An 18,193-nucleotide genomic window follows, 5' to 3' on the forward strand; every position below is an offset into this window, starting at 1 on the left:
TTAATTTTAGAAAGAAACAACTTCAAATTGAAAGATATTTCAAGAAGATTGATTTCAAATCCTTTTCTTCAGATGTAAAAAATTGTGTCTTTTTAAAATCAGCGCAGACTGTTGTCGCTTGTTTATAATTTACCTCTAAATAAAGACCAATCATTGGGATTTTTTTAAAAATAAAAAATGTATTTCATCATAATATTATACTTTTGTTATATAGCTATATATATATAGCTATAAATATTATTGCAAATTGCGATCCATCGTATTGTATATTATATACAGATATCCTTAATAAGCGCGTTCATCTAATGTACCTACGGTTTTTGAAATTAACAATTAAAGCTCCTAATACTTTATTTTAAAAGTTTCCTTCTCTAAATTCTTATATAACTTATAAAAAATAACTCTTTTGAATAGTGATCATGAGTGTCACGCTATTAATACTTTCAGTCTACTTTTCTCTCGGTATATACATCCCACAACTAATTTTGTTGTAAACTGGGTGTAGGTTTTATAGGTTAAAGAGTCTTACTTTAAAACCCTATGATGCTTTTGCAATGGTTCATCGTCTTTCTTAAAAATAGGTGGTGTTTTATTCAATACGGTTTTGATATACGCACACATTTTGCTTTTATACGGTTTCGTTCCTACCAAAGAAACTAGGCGCTTTGATGCCACACTGACTTCTTCACTATCGCTAGAAAAAGACAAGGTACAAATAATTTAAAAATCGTTCTAGCCGTAATAGGTAAATCTTTGAAGCAGCGGAATAAATAACAATCATTTGTCCGATTAGGCCTTACAAAAGCGGTGAGCACTTTCTCGTCGCAGAGAAATTGAAAACGGTTCATATATGAAATTTTTTTTTGGAGTGTAGAGCAGCGAAAAAGCTTAATATCTTCATGGACACCTGTCTAATTTTTGTAATACAAGAAATGTACTAGAACGTCTTGCGAACTTTTTGGCATTTGAATTTCCAAGACCGATTTTGAATTTCGAATTAAGTTGCCAGTATCCCTAGAGTCGCATTTGTTGTTACCTTCGTATACGTTTAAGCTCTTTTTTGCCGTATTTTTCTTGTTGTGTAACAAAATTTTTCTCAAGCTTTTCCAAAACCACATAGCGATCATCAATATAGACCTTTACTTCGAGGCAAAAAAAGTTTATAATATTGATGTAAGAATGTTAGGTGCATTAGAAAACAGAAGAATTTCGCTCATATTTTCTAGACAATTATTTTGTCATCATAAGTTCTAGTTTTTATTCCATGATCTTCTGTTGACGAGCTCTTTAGATAGGCGTATACTTCTGACGATTGTAAATTCCTGAATATAAGGAACCAGCTCGACGTTATTGTACTACTTTTTCCAATCTAATCTAAAACAAATTCAGATCATCTAGATCTGAATCCAAGTTTAAGTGAATGGAATTTATTTGTTACAGTATGTCATTGCGGATATATTTGCGTTCTCTGCGAAGTAGCTCTGCTGTTGCTCTGTTTTACAGTTCAGGTCATTTGGTTTTTTTACGTTTGTGCTGTTACCTTTAGCAATGCATTCATTCGGTAACAATTTTTTGTTTATGCAATTATTCTGATCACAGTATATTTCTGCCATGACTTACTTGGTGGTTCACCTGTTTTGTAAGTCCTCTGTTGATTATCCCACACTCCCGTTGCAAGAAACCCTGCGCTTTGCCCGTTACCCCATTAAGGTTACTCCTTTACCCGACCACCTATATATATATATATATATATATATAGGTGGTCGGTAATGTCAATACTATAATGTATGATAGCATGCGCAATGCATAAAGTTGTAGCGGTATCAGTACAGCTAGTGGAGATTGCATACTTTCTCTGCCTACGGCTTTGGCCTAAGATCACGTATTTTGATGTAGGCAGAAAGGAAACTCTTGCCATCGACTTCAGATGCTTCTAGTCTTTCTAATGCTCCACGTGTTTTGCTAGCTACGAACCCAGCTTCGTGTTATCGCTTATTGTAGCACAAAACACATTGCTTTACTGACGCATCACCAACGTTTGCGCTAACAGTACTTGTTATAAACAAGCCTATTATGACTATACAACTGCTATTACTCAGGAGTTTGCTGTAGAGGTCAAAGGAGAAGGACGCATTAGTGAGCCTCTTCTCCATGTTCTTGTCTGCGTGTTCTGCCCACAGTTGGATTGATGCTGCTAGACCGATGCAAAGAGGAGACGCCCTCTCTAGCGATCGTCTGATGAAGACTATTATGGTGGGCTTGAGCTGAGTTAGAGGTCATATAGCAGAAGAGCTAACAAGAAGATCGGACTTAAAATAAGAGTACTGTAATTTCTCATACTCGACACTGTTGATATTTAAAATTAAAAATAATTTCGTTACATTATGATATGATGGGTACATAGCTCTGTTCACAAATATTTGATCACCTTAATGCTACAAATATGCGCCTCTGATCAAGTCACCGAGATGTATTTCTTCAGTTATTAGAGGTATTATTTCAGGTCTTCATTTGTACGAAGTTTGTTAAAAAGGGATATTCGCATTTTCAAAATTTAGGAGTAAGATGTTTGAGCGTCTTTAGTAATCTGGCTGTCTGTTATTACAATGCGGTACAATATACGACAGTAGTATTCCGTTCAATATCTAGGGTTCTTGAAGGACACTACAGTTTAAAAGAACTGTTAAGCGGCAAATTAAAAATTCGGTATTGAATATTTGTTGTCGCCCTGTAGGTGTCGTAAGTCTCAAGTTTTCAAATATATTACCCTGTTCCAGCAAGCACACAAATGCATTAACATATTTGCCTGCTAATCATAGGACGCGGACATAGACACACTATTTCGTGCTGGAAGCCAACCGTCCGATAGAATGCCTAACGCTGATACGGAACGTAAGGGTATCTAGACATTCGACGGAGTCTAAAATAGGTCAATAGATTCAACATGATGTGTATTTGATAGCGAGCTGTAGAATCTAAAGAGAACTTCTTTTGATATAATCTATACGTAAACTTCATGACGACGTTTTAATCAAATTTGGACAAGTTTCTAGTAGTAAAAATAACGTTTTTTGCAGCAGAATAGCCGTGTATACGATTAAAGCTGCTTAAATTAAATACAATTACAAATAAAATTAATAAATGCTCAATCATCGCATAGTTAGGAAATTAGGCGATGATTGGGATTAAATATATTACATTGAATTGCCGACAGTCTGCGTTATTTTAATGTTCTCCTTAGTTAGGAATAAAGATTCTGTTATACTGTACATTTAGCATATTTAGTGCTCCCCATGTATTCGGACTGAAGAAAACTACGTTTGGATACCAGGAGAGCTTTACATTTAAATGCGATAAATTAAAGGAACGATTTATCTTTCCGCAACTATGCCAAAAAAAGACTGAGGATTCGTGACACATTGAATTGCAAAAGTTACTTAGCTTTTTAAGTTGGGAGCCGAACTCAACAAAACGGAAAAACTGCACTTCTTCGTATTACGGTAAAATATGATATTTTTTTAGAAATGGATTCAATATTTCTAAACGCTACTGATGTTTTTTATTATTCATTCTCTTTTGATTCCTACTAGGCCAATTCTGCTTCGAGGCAACGAAATAATGGCAACGTGATGACAGGCAAAGTTGGAACTGCAATGAAAGCATGATATTGTTAAATGGAGCGTGTGCTACAGAGTTCGTACAATTAATTGAACACGATCATAAAATAAAACATCTGAATCAGCGTTAGTGAACACTCAATGCAAGGTACCGGGATGGTTAAAGCGATCTGATCGAATTGGACAAACGGGTATAAATAACTTAGTAAAGTAATGGAATCTAGCGAGCAATACAGCGCGTTTACTGAAATAGGATGATGATGATGTGGCAACAAGAAGATAACGATGGCGCAACAGAGTGAAAGAACGACTATCACAAGTTGTATTTTACGACTCGAGCACAGGCTCGGCAGGTCTCAATCTGTTTCAGGTTAAGCTAGGAAAAAGTTACTATGACAACGTTCGGTCTATATTAGAGTAAACTCTACAGAAGAAAGATATTGCTGTATATTGTTGTTATCTAATGTAGTTCAAGACTAAAGCTGAGTATCACTGCGAGGTTCACCCAACAACATACACCTGCGACCGATTATGACTAAAAAGAAGGTAACCTAATTGGAGGTCGGTGAATTATGATCGGTGACCAAATCTTTAACTGTTAAGGGGATTCGAATATGCTTATTTCCCAGAACACTTTGAAGATAAATAATTGTTCAGTAGCCTGGATCTACGACCCAGAGCGACAACCATAGTTATCGCAATGTACTTGTTCAGATCAGGACCAGCGGCAGCTCTAGTAGCGTTTAACTCAACTACGAAATCGATGAATGATAAACTTCGTTCACACAAGTATTGCGTTTAGTTTTGTATGTTTTTCAACGAAATCCATAGTACAAGTTGCTAAAACGATCTCTCCTAAAAACATCAGTTATTCGATGCATTTCAGAAACCACACCGTATCTGAATAGCAAAAGGGCAACAGCATATTTAAGGCTGAAAGTTCCTCGTTAGAGATAAGATTTTCATGACTTACGTGAACGCACATATTAACTTGAAGCTGAATATACCTTGACCAACCTCATATCCAATAATTAAGCGAGATAGTAGAGAAAGCTTAAAGGCGTCTTTGCCTTTTACAATATAAAGCTTTTTGATAATGTACGCCAAAAATCAATGCTATTCATTGCAATCAAAAGAGAATGTTTGTGGAGCTATATATAAATGTACTTATATTGAGTATAGTCGTATCACGCGTGCAAGCACAGGTTAGAAGTGGGACCGAGAACGATCTAAATATAGTAGTCCGCTTAGTCTGCTGCAGGGTTCGTAGACTGATGAATGGACTTCCAAGTACAACGAAGTACTCTAAGATCCCTTATTGCCTGCTACTATTTTGTAAGTCTTTGCATAATATTATGTGTCCTAACGTATTCCGAACGTCCTATTCAATGTCTCTACCAGTATTTGTATTGCATATCGGTGCATACAAACGAATATAATACGTTGATCAAGACAAACATTACACAGCTTAGATATAGATTTATGAATTATAGCGTTCATATGCGTAACGTGGTATGAATTCCCGATATTCAAGTAAATTGTGCTGCTGGCAACTTAGCACAAATAGTTATCACTATTTTTTTTAAAAAGGAATATTGTTCCCTGAAAATATGGTTGTCCTAAGTTAAGACTGGGTAGAGTAGTTTCCTTGTAGACTTTTCTTCTTCGAAACAATGTAACCTCTGTATGTCTGTAATAACATAGGAAAAGTACACTTGTATGATAAGTGTATATATAATATAAAAAATAACTATATATGTAATAATAAGTATGCTTAATTTATGTTTAACATTATCGTTCTGGAGTATCTGTCCTATTACTTCGCCACGAGATTATGTTTGCCAATCATTAAATACTAAGTATAAGCTATAGTTTAGACATTATTTTGAATTAGGTAAAAATCGAAATTTTTGAATTTAAAAAAAAAAGTCAGATATTACAAAGAAATTGCTTTTAAGTCTACTTAGAAGTAAATTCTTATCCGAAATGTCAGAGTTTAGCATAAACCATGCATCCAAGCTAACACGCATCTTTCGTGGTTCCTGTGTAGCCATCAAATTCCAGGCGCATTTTTAATACAATAGCTTCAAATGTCTTCTACATATCCGAATACGTCATGGCGCGATGAGGCCAGAAAGTTTAGTTTGACCCAACTCGGCGCTTCTGGTGATGTCTCGTTTATGTTTTAACATTCTAATCCAACTCCGAAACTTATCATTTAGATTATAATGTGTAGTCATCTCGCATTTGTGTATAGTATAGCGGGTTTTTTCTTAAGCTAGCTGAACGACCTCTAAAAAACCCTCTGTGGCAGAGAAAGTTTCTACGATTCGATTGTTTGTTTGCAATGCTTACTTTTGATCTCAATATCTTCTTTGTGGCTAAATTCAAATTATGTACATAATGGTAAATAAAGTTTGTACAATCAAATTGGTAACTAACAGTTTCTGATCGTCAATTGAGTTGTCTAGGTTGACTACCTGCGCCCGCCAAAGTACTAATGTAGTTGTACGGAATAGTTTCCCGTCGAAATCAGACTATTACACAGTATGCAAGCGGTAGCGAATTAAAAGAGCTCTGGCTTGCGACCTTCTCACCCTTTCCATTTAGCTTTCAGTGAAAGAATCGAAGCGTAGATTATTATATGTTCCAAAGGCTGCCAAGCAGCTCAAGCAACTGCCTTTGATCCTTCGGCGGAACGGCTTCTCATTCTATAACCCTGTACAACAAAAGAATTATAATACTAGCAATACTTATCGTTATCGTATTGCTTTGGAAACTGAGCAGTCACTGACTGACTGACTGGCTCATGACTATCCTGAATTACCAAATGCCAAGTTTAATAGTCAGTCGCTTTTTTCAGTAGCCAAGCATCTGCACTATGTCGGTTCTCAATCACTTAGGCAACAATAAGTCGGAAAATTCAAGAGGAATTGAATTTGTCGCCTTATGACCCTTGATTCCGGATGTCATTTCAGCACCTTTGGCGTCTGGCACCGCTTCATAAGCCATGCTCCCAGCGCGAAACAAAGTACGTCTACGTCCGGATTGAATTTAGACCACCACGTATCCTTAATTTCAGCAAACAAGCATGTCACCCACTAGGCTCTCACGGGCACAACATATTCTGCACTTTAATTTTCTTAAAATTGAAGAAAACAAATTGTTTTCTTAGAAAAAACTTACGTTATCATCAGTTAGCTATTTATCCATGAGTCGCTTGAAAATAGTTGGACAAATAAAAAAAAAAAAAGAAATATTCTTGGCTAATACATCGTAATAATATCACTTCTAAAAGATGTGTACTACCCATTTACGCCTAATTCGTTAATGCCGCAATGTGGCAGGCGGGTTTCTATTGACCGCAGTTTTCACATGAAGTGTGGAATCAACCGCATTTTTGTCAGATCTGAGACAACGTTAAGGGGGATGAAACACGCATCATAATTTTTTTACGCCTAGTTCTTCGGCAATCGATCAATGCCAGCTCTATTCGCTGGATACCTAAATGCTCAAGCTGTAGCTTAGTCAATTAGGTTGTAAAAATTTTTTTCGTTTAAAACTCAGAATGCCTGAACTGCGATACCCTGATTGGCGCTTCTCGGTTTTGGAACAACCCTTTCTACGCACTCAAGTGCCTACAGATTTATCCAGTTGTCACTTCCTACAGTTATCATAGCTTTGCAAGTCGATCACCTTTCGCAGAGCTGCTGCCACTTTTAGAGACATGGAGCGTTTTAGATTTAGGTCAGTGAGGCCATTAATTTCACTGCGATTAGAGTTTTAAAAACTTTTACTTCAAAATATTTTACTATAAATGTTTTGTGTGTGTCTAACTATTTTTCTTAACTCTTTACGGTAGGGAAATTGACTAGTTGTTGCAATTATAGTTGATGCTGTGATCGTGGGATGCCTGGGAATAGTTTACTCTGTAGTATGATTTTGGTTAGGGGCTCTATTAGGCGATGAACCGATTTTTGTCATATTTTGCGTAGAGATAACATTTCAATGATTATTTTTTACAATTATTGTACAAATATAATCGAATGGTCTTCGCCACGTTCTTTTTTGCCCATCCGGGTTGCATGATTTTATCAAAGCGTAACCTGGCAAGCACGTGGGCAGCTGTAGCCTCTTATGAGGTTTGCTTTCCATGCGACTACTATTGGTTTGTTAAGCCCAATGAAATCGTTGGTCAACAGACCCGCTGGTTTTTGTCGAGATAGGACTTGAACAGATTGCACGGCCTAGTGTATTTCGTCGTTAACAGCCGAGTGCCATGGATGTCATCATTCTTCATCGCGCTTGTATTCCAATTCATGGTCGCTGATAAATTTGGTTTGCACGTAGCTTCCGGCACTGACAGCGCAGCAAAACGTCTACTTAAAGCAATATTATTAAAGCAATTAAAGTGTTATTTTCTACCATGATCCTGGACTCGGATTGTAAATATTTTCCAATGACAAGTATAAAAACGATTTTTACCTTCGCAGGGCCTATTGGTTTTATTGTTTATAGTCATTGTACGATTATTCAGGCATTTTTTATTTACTTCGCTCAAAAGCAGCCGAATTTTAGGTTGCGAGGGAAAGCAGAAAGCGATTCGTCAGCTTATGTGTTAGTTTAAATATTTAGTAATTACGTAAAACTGAAATTAGTCGTTCGATGATAATTTGACTTGAAATGTTGCCTTTTTCCTTAGCATTTTTGGTAATTTATGCTCAGGTTGAAGGCTTTCTTTAGTACTACGGCACTGATACAGTTGTTTATTTTCCCGGCGTTTCCACAGACTGTCATTTCTTGTCCCAGATGTAAACATGTATGCCGTTATGTTTATTATATGTTACACTAAACGCCTACTGCGTGCTTTTGGCGTATCTTCACAGCGATGCCTTGTTGCAATAAGGCAATTATGTAGAGATGCGATTACTGAGGCATTAATGATTTACTCCATATGTGAATAACAATGTTATAAAGCGAAACGAACTGAGCTGGCATGTACTTTTACTGAGAAGACTCAAGTCTCCCCAGTTCGGTCGGTCTTCAAGCTGAAACCCTAGTGAACATCTGTGGAAGTCATCTAAGGTCTGACAAAGATCATTGAAGTTGAATGTGTCTCAGAAAGCAAAGTGTCTTGGAATACGGTCAGTAGCCATCAATTAGAAGTTTAAGTGCTTCGAATTTTACGTTTGATACTACCTTTAAGCTTTGCTTCAGACAGGTGGTCCCCTAAAGTGGCTTCGCGCTCGATTTTAAATATAAGGTTACGTGCATCTAGATTCAGTACGCAAGCACAGCACCACTTCGTTGTAACGGCTACAGACAAAGATAACCTAAACTCGCAAAGAGGTTATAATTTGTTGCCTACATTTACACGAGCATAATGGAAAGAATTATAACGAGTATCACTAATTTCTTTTGATTACGTTTACATATACACTGCAAGCAAAATTGAAAAAACGTTTCAAATTGTTAGCTAAGTGAATTTCGAGTCTCATGTAAATCAGGTGATATTGCTTGTTGCTCCAGGTGCTCTTGCAATGGTCCTACTAACCTGATGAAGGTATTTCACTACCTCGTTTCAATTTACCGAATTTGGTTCTCTTTACATCTAACCTTAAATAAACAAAAGCTCGACTGCAGAGCATCTTCAAAGTTGTTTGGTTAAGATTTTCCTGAGTCACTAACTGGCCTGAATGTAAAGGCCCAATGATTTGCGTACCGTTCGAACTCCTTGGTCCGTGTTTCAAGACGGGTCAAATTTAACTAATACTACCGACTGATGGCGGACCGCTTACCTATAGTAACATATACATCGCAAAACCAAATTGATTGTTAGAAAACACAGACCACATCTGTCACACGGCTAAATAGCTGACACCCAGCACATAACTGCGCATTACGTATGGGCTGTTTACCATAGCAGTATAGTATACAGATTCTGACCAAGAGCAATCAGTTGAACAGACAACCTGCACTCGAGGCATCACAAAACCAAATAGATCGTTGATAGACACACCACTCAGCGGCGCAGGTATCTGTTTTACTTAATATTGTTTCACGTACCGTTAAACTCCGCTTCAACAAGTTAGCAGACCTACACAGGCTTTTCACCTTAAAGAGAAGGCAAAGCTGTACTCGCCCTCTTTAACAAAGCACTTTTACGTCTTACCTTTTATTATATAAAACAATAAGAATTGGCAATATGCTTAATTCCACTCGCAAATATACGGAAATCTCTTCTGATTACTAATATGTTAAAATCTAGCGGGCTTCTCAGATATTTTTGGATACACGTAAAATGTAGACATAATTGCATTCATGTTGAGATCTTCTCCTTGCATTAACTGCATTATCGTCTGGCAGCTATCCAACTGCATAAATTCTACCTACTGAGTTAATCAATGTACTATTTTTATCCTCTTAGAAATTTTAACGGTTACCGAAAACAGGTAACAGCAAGTAAAAAAGTCAAACTTCCCTCAACTAATATTTTTCTTTATAGAAAAACAATCAAATGCAAGATACTTCAGTATGAAATAAAAATCACTTAATTTTAGATACACAGTGTCATTTTTCAAAATGCGTATTTTATAACGGTGTGAGATTTTTCTTTGTTTTTGAGATAAATGAATCTGACACTGTTCATTCGCATATAGTTATATCGCAGGTTTTCAACAGGCGAGTTGCAAAAGGTCACAGAAAGTCATACATTTTTTTTTCGACTAGTTTACGAATATGACTTCTATCATAAAACTATGGCGGTAAAAACGGCGTCAAGGATCCGTTAGTTTAAAAAATTCCTGAAAAAAAACTTCGAACACGAAGATCATTCTTATAAAAGGTCCTATGCAAGGGTGAATATACTGTATGCTGTTTTATTATTTTTGCTAGTGAATGTGTATATTATTACAGTAATATACTTGTAATAATAAAGTTAAAAAATTGGACAATTGGATGGCGCCTGATTTGAGCTAAGGTCAAAAATACACGTAAAGATACTTGTCTTTCTTCGCTTCTACCAGACAGGAGAAATTCAGTTAGTAAATGTAAATGATTGGTTTTGACTTCTGATCAAAATAGACTATCTACGATAATCACAAGCGGTTATATCAAAGGGCGGATGCAACTGAGCTGGTAAACGGTCACCCAAAAGCAAATATCCAGTTATAAATATACTGTAGTCGTCTGATGCAGGCGTTATTCCTCAATTCTGGTTCATGATCATGGCTGGTGCCAACATTGCCTCTGGACATCGTTTTTTTCACATTTGTTTATTATATTTGCCATTCATGGCGATTACAGTTTCGATTCCCGATCTAAACGACATTTTAAAAAAATTGCTCAATCCAGTTGATAGTTTATGTATAATATGCTTTATGCTTCCATATAATATTATTGGACACATCACAACGTTGGACGATTCTTTGTGATTTGATCTGATGAGGCCAAGTGCATCTTGCATTTATGATACCTGAACTTAAAAAATAGACGCATCATCGGGCAAGCCTTAAAAATCACGGTCTCAAACACGGCTTCATATCAGAATGAGAGAACGGCTCCTGTTTCCCGCCACGAGCCTATAGATTGTTGTTCATTACGAGGCTGCCCAGATAATAACAAGTTCACTGAATATCTTCAAATGTACACATTTACATGTTAGTTCCTTACATTCTGCTATGAGATTAATAAAAGGCCTAGCATCTGCGGTTACCCAATACCATCTTGATCTTAAGGATAAGAACCTGTAAATGTAAACATTAAAAGTTCTTACTTTCGTTATTCAAGTATTATAATCTAATGTGAATCCTATAAGTATGAAAATGAGTATGATAAGTGCCTAAGCATTGTTTAAGCAAAACGTAAAAAGCAGGCTTCAAACTCTTATACACTCGTACGTCACGCGACCTATCGTTGTTATACACGCTTGATGCCGTTACAATAACGAAGTATCCCATCGTATATAATGAATCATTGGTTTTTAAGCTTAATCAAATTATTCAGAAAACTTAAAAATCGAATGTGTTATCTGTGTTAGCATACAGCTACAAATCGTCTGATGTCTCTAGTGTTCTTGAAGTTAATTCCTTTTATCTGATTAGCTAGCTATCAAATTAGATCATTGTGTGGGTACATTACCTACCTGAGTATCCTGATGGCAGAAAAATTAACCCACTTTCAGAAATATCTAAATGCTTTCCTTAGCCTGAGGCATGGGCAGTATCCTGATGGCAGAAAAATTAACCCACTTTCAGAAATATCTAAATGCTTTCCTTAGCCTGAGGCATGGGCAGTCTAAATGCTTTCCTTAGCCTGAGGCATGGGCAGTTCTATGAATTTCATGCCCAGAACTCTGAATCTGTCGTAAGGTTCTTAGTTGTCTTTTCGTCGACACCACGAAGATAACGGGGTGAGATTACTAGATATTAAGTAGTTATGCAGAGTATATTTAATACAAAAATAAGCAGAAGACCTCTTAAATAATCTAAAACCGGTATAGTGCAGCAGCTCCGGCTACTGTGCCGGTAACAATTATTCCATGTTCTAGACTTCCATTCATAACTGGAAGGTTCTCTGATGGCTATACCCGCTATCATGGGCTCAAGTCGTTGAGGCTATGGCAACCATTGCCTACAAATCACCCAGTGGACAAAAATACCTTTTCTGCCACTACCCCGTCGCGATGAGAGTTTAAGCCTTACGCGCCCCAGAGCGTTCTCGGTGGAATAGTACACCGGTAGACTAGCAATCGAGTGAAGTTCCCTGTCTTCATATACGTATCTTCCTAGCTAACTATTCAATAGGAATAATTAGGTAGTGACGATACGCGATATAACCCACATGTAAGATAAATTGAGTAAAACTGCCTTCAGATTGTCTTGATTTACTTTTGTTTGGATTACCTGAATAATCCCTGGCAAGGCCATGATGACTCCAGCGGCGTAACTGGCTCGTCGTTGACGACAAGTCTTGCAGAGCGCCTTGGCAAGATCCATAACGTTTCGATAAGGCAAAGAAGCTCGTCGGGAGGCCTTGTGCGGAACGATAGAAGACTCCATGAACGCGCGAAATCCCGAGTATCCAGCGTAGCCCGGTTTCTCCGAATGACCTTGCCTGTCGTGGCGCTCGCGTTTATCATGCGGCTTATATTTGTCGTCTTTCTTGCGACTCATCGGGAAGAACGATATCTGTTCTTCTCCTATCAAAGCCGACTCTTGACACTTATAGCCACTACTTATTTCCTTAACTAAGCTTATAATAAACTTAGTAAAATAAGAGGGACTCTGCTTAGTCAAGCCTCTGGTTACCGTTTTCTGGCTTATTTTAGCTAAAAGTTCGCACCAACGTATCCAGGCGAAGGTTGCCAGTGAAGAATCCCATTCTGTGGGAAACCACGGTGCGTTTTTCAGTTGCTGGGTCGTACCCAACTGCGTTCACGGAAGAAACGTTTTCTGCCCAGGTACGAGATAAGGTGGAAATACGTCATTTGTCCTACGAGCACCACAAAAAAGTACATGCCTCTCTATGTGGTCCCGGTAGCCAGACGGATCTAACTGCAGGCAAACTTAGCGGCGAAATGAAGGTTTCTAATCGAGTTTGTGAGTGCTTGACTTTCTGTTTCTAGAACCGATCAGCTCTTTGCGGTTGTTAGGAAACGTAAACTGAAGATGACATGTAGAATATGCTGGTCAGCCAGATCGACTGACACTAAGTGTGAAGGCGAAAAGGGGAAGGAGAACGTTGTGTAGCTGATATAGGGACACTCTACCTGAATTTTCCGGCGGGAAATGGTGCCAATCGTTGTCGTTTTAGGAAGATACTCGCGCGCAATGGCTTGATGCACTTGAGCCTCTTGTAACCGGCGAGCTTTCACAGTGTCGCCTAATGCGTTGGTCAGCCAGGCTACTGCGTAACACTTGCCCGTTGCTGTTTCACTGGCACGGATACGCCAAATGAGCAAGTAGCACGTCGACAAGCCCTTGCTCGAATGAAAGCTATAAGCTGCCAACGGGTTTTGCCGCACACCGCACCTGGCTACCGCTCGCTCATACCCATTGTACCTATATTTAACGTCCGAGAGAGCACAAGGGAGCGGATGGGGAGAAGTAAGCCAGTAAGCAGCAGATAGCGAACCACCCCCGACACAATGAGATCCTTCCTCCAGACCCGGTTTGGCTTCGACTGAGCCCGCTGCCACAATCACCTGACTAGGCTTATACCTTTTCGGTGAGGGTGGCTTCAGCGTTTGGCAAGGTGGTTAGAAAGGGCAGCCGAGCTTCGACCATCTGCAAATAGAGACTTCACGCGAGTAGAAACAATATTTCTCTGCGTTGCTCCTAATTTGCGTTGCAGTCATGGGCGATCACCCCATTTGTATAATACATGGCACATAGATGGAAGCAGCGTTGTTTTTAAGCCATGACGTAAACACTTATTATTTACTAAGGACTCAGAATTTCTGCATTACCTTTTTTGTGTAAATGTTCGTGTCATTTGTGAATCACTGATAATGTACTTCTCCTGCTATTCGGTATTTCATAAGATACAATGATATAAATGCAGAAGCGGCAAACCCTCGCTCGGAGTACAACGGCAATTATACAGGATCCACAGGCTGCGTCTATGTGAATTCTTGACGTATAAACTCCATGGTCACGGTTAAAGGCGACAGGGGCGTCGATTATCACACACAAGTTCACATAGGTGGATGAACGGTAGTCTTAACTGGCACCAATTTTGCCTGCAGAGGGTTTTCGCAGACTCTCACCGAATCATTCACTGTAAACGTCACTTGCTGATCAAGTGCAGTGTCCAAAAGGCTTCATCTCTTTTGCGAATAAGAAGTAGACAAAAGATATTGGCGACATCTACAAAACTAAAAGAGCTCAAAAACGGAAGCCTGCTGTGCGCCTTTGATATCCCATTGCCACCTTATGGCCATGATGAACCGAAAAGGACCCATAGCAGCAGCTGTATTAAAGGCATTCACCTAACGTCACTTCACGACGAGCCAACCTTCCTTCGAACTTTGTCAGCTATACCGTGGCTGCTCGAAGGGAATCTGCAGACGATCTCATTTGTTTGTAAATTAGGAATGAGAGAAAGGGGAGAGAGAAAAACGATAAAAGTAACAAAATATAGGGGAGCCTTGGACTCCGGTATAACTTCGTTATGAAGCAGTCTGAGAGGGAACTTTCGTCACGGAGCTATCAGCCTGGCCAGAGTTCGCGTAAACGCAGAAACAAAGGGGAGCAAAGACCTTTAGCAGTGATGGCCTTTGGGAAACAGACAAGAAACGCACAGAAATCCGGCCAGACCGGCGGGAGGATGGAGAGAACCAAAGGACAAAAGGGGAGGGTGAAGCCTCCTGCGTACAACGTTGGCAAAAAAGACAGCCGCCACGGCAGCCCGCTCTCGCTCCTCATTTCACTTACCATCGCAGAGGTTACGAGCACGCTGTTCTCTGGGAATCCAACGGTCTATACGCCATTCAACTAAACTCTCCATAGAAATATAACGAAACAATAAACACAACCACAGTGACACACTTTTCGGCACTCCGGTAGATTGCTACCTACAGCCGAGGGCCATCGACAAAGCAAAGCGTTTGTCAAAGTGCTTCTACAGTATGTGAAGATTGGTTCATGAGCGATATTTAATGTAATGCAGTTATTCTCGGTTAAGATCATATTTTGTATACAAAATGCGTAGATCATGTGCTATGCCAGTAATTATCTATTATTTACTATATAATCAATATTAGACACATACATCGGGATCACCCTCAATAAAGGGGGAAGCTGGAAGTAGGTCAATTAGTTTTGTTAGTCTTATCATGTCTAAAAAGCCTTCCACTGAGTAATAGTAAAGTAATGGTAAAACAAATATGCGCTGCTTTACCTACTGTTCTCCTTTGTAAGTTTCTTTTTCTTTTGTCAATCTCGATTGGATGCGTTCAGGCAAATTCAATAATTCAAAGGAGTTACGAAGCTACAAACAAAAAACCTTACCGTCTTTTTTTTGAGAAAAAGTTGTTATATATTAGTGAATAGAAATAAGTTGAATGCTGTGACAGACATTAACAAACAGAACAATAACAGCAACATTCGACTGAAACGGATTTATACTGCATTCAAATCAGGCTGAGCCCTAATATTAGGAAATACCCATCAGAAGATGGGGCGTATAAGATGAACTGAATCAGACAACAAAGGACAACAACTTGTAATTCAAGTTGAATGAAGGTTGTATTTCGTGTAAGAGCTAAGATTGAAAATATTATAACTAAGCTCAAAAGTACTTTTTCCACTTTAATTATATATATTACTTTGTATTATGCCTACTCCTAACTTTTTCGGATTTGCTCATAATTATTCATTTATACCATATTTGTGCATAGAAGATGAACCGAATAATCCTAATCCCAAATGTTTGCTGTTATGAACATTTTCCCTTTCCAACATCCACTTTTGGGACTAACTGAACAGATACCCCTTGGTCTAGGACAGGCGCTGCATTTAAATTAGTTTGTCGAGCCGACAGAAAGACGCTGTACTTTTCGTTATAATCTTTTCATACAACGATCAAAGAGCTAATCGTAACCTAGATGCACTGAAGCTTTTGCCCAGGGACATCTATTTGGTGGAATGGTAATAAAGTCTACGCACGAATAGGCAAAACTGCCTACTTTAAAGCCTTCAAGAAGAAGGTTCGTCTATTACTGATCTCAAATATTACAAATCTTCAAGTATTTTTGTTTGTTTTACTGGACATGGAGTGTTAGACACGTCAGATTTTTACAGTTGAAATGGAGACCCACCATTTGTTTCTTTTACTTAGTTCAACTGTAGACAACTAATAGATAATCTAAATATCTTTTGGTATAACGGTTCTATTATCGCATTTAAAACCAAAATAATATTGAAATGCTTGCAATAGGCTCTTGTATGCCCTAATAGAGCTTAGTTTATGGATCTTACCGTACGGGCTCTGAAGACAGGTGAAGTGTGTTTTAGAATGAAGCAGTTTTTGCGTTCAATTTATAGCACAAACTGCTTGTCTAGATAGCCCTCAAACAAGTTTAAGTGGTCACACTACTAAATGAGTTACTAGTGTTAATCCCTTCTTGTGTAATGCTATGGTTATGCACTTCATCTTTATGCACACTGTATTTGGGAAGTCAAGTATTTACCGTTACTAGGGTTCAACAAAAGTGCCAGCAGTCAGCTACGTCCCTTGAAATGATTTTTCCTTTCCGTCGTCGCAGGCGCTCAATTAGGGGTTCGTTAGGACACCATCCATTTCCGTTTTCGATAGCCCTTTTCGTAGATCTTATTATTTGTATAATAACAATAACATCTATTAAATAACATAATCACAAGTGTTCGGACTAAAACTAGTGTTGCCTACATATAACTTGGATCTGAATGAAAACAGATGTTTGGGTGAAGTTTTTTTTAACTACTGGCAGGAAAATCTCTGGCGGACACGTCTGTCCATTGTGGTTGTCATTTACTCAAATCCTTTTTCTTAATCGGAGAAAAACACTCCTGTCTATAATTTCTTCACAATAGCGATACTAAGCAAATTGATGCTGTATTATATTAGATTGGCACTTAATCACGCATGCTTATACAAGGTATTCAGTTGTAGACTGTAATGTAATTATAAGACCTTTCTGCAGAATGTGCTCACGCACCTAGCGAACTTTGCATTCAGTTGCTCATACAAGCAGACGCACTATTTTGCTTCAGCACGCCAGTGCTATTAGACAACGTAGCAGTTCACGGTTTCCACCACAACTTTTAAAGTATCGATATATAAACATCTTTTTAAAAGAAATATGCCCGCACAATGTTTCCTTCAGTGGACACGACACTCAGCACGTTAATTTCGTATTACCCACTGTGGGTAAAATTTTTGCGTCGTCGACAATCCAGAGATCGATCCGAATATTGACTTTGAAATCCATGGCTAATATTTTACCCCAGATGTTGTCTTGACATTAGTGATAGGAAATCGCTGCGCAGGGTCTTCGTGAACAATTCGAGCAATTTTGTCCACAGCTAAGTTAAATTCAGCCACAAAGGCGAGCGCCAAAACAGCAGAATTACAAACATTGTACTCCCGCGCCTTGTCAATCAGTTATGAAGCCTTTACAAATGGTTTACTATCGTCTTCTTCCAATTTTTTTTTATATAGAAAAGTCTGTTTCTTCAGCAGCCGTGTGGGAGTTCATCAAAGTAAATAAATGGGACAATAGCTGATACTCCGCTTTACTTCGAAGATGAGCCATCTGCTTCGAGTTTTTGGTTTTTTTTTTCTAAAAAAAACTTCCGTCCCTCTACTTCAGGGAACACATTCCCGCCGTGGTCAACAGGCTGCCAAATCTGCCCCATATGTATAGGTTTGCTTATATATGTAAGTATAAATAATGCTTAAAATATACTTTTACTAGCGAGAGTAGATTCGCTAAAATGTATAAGTACAGTTTGTTTCACAAATTCTGTGCAAATGCCGTTTTTTGTCTCACCACACATCTGACGATGGTTACGCTCACAGAACTTGTATATATA

General features: G+C 38.4%; 1 protein-coding gene across 8 annotated transcripts in view; it reads right to left on the reverse strand.

Annotated features, from left to right (window-relative positions):
• Positions 1-15,018, reverse strand: part of LOC111244268 (rho GTPase-activating protein 45-like) — a 41,108-nt gene extending 26,090 nt beyond the window's left edge. For 2 of the 8 annotated variants that reach the window (XM_022791169.2, XM_086979402.1), the window contains exon 1: positions 14,086-14,980. Coding sequence is in view for 5 of the 8 variants with exons in the window: in XM_022791165.2 (XP_022646900.1) it covers positions 12,521-12,790 (270 nt within the window). In the remaining 3 variants the exon portion in view is untranslated. Of the gene's footprint in view, positions 1-12,520 lie in introns of all 8 variants that reach the window. The other 6 variants (XM_022791165.2, XM_022791166.2, XM_086979400.1 and 3 more) reach the window with 6 other exon arrangements.
• Between the last annotated feature and the right edge of the window lie 3,175 nt (positions 15,019-18,193).

Source organism: Varroa destructor, unplaced genomic scaffold, assembly GCF_002443255.2.
Source record: "Varroa destructor unplaced genomic scaffold, Vdes_3.0 BEIS01000002.1, whole genome shotgun sequence".
Classification (NCBI taxonomy): Eukaryota; Metazoa; Arthropoda; class Arachnida; order Mesostigmata; family Varroidae; genus Varroa; species Varroa destructor.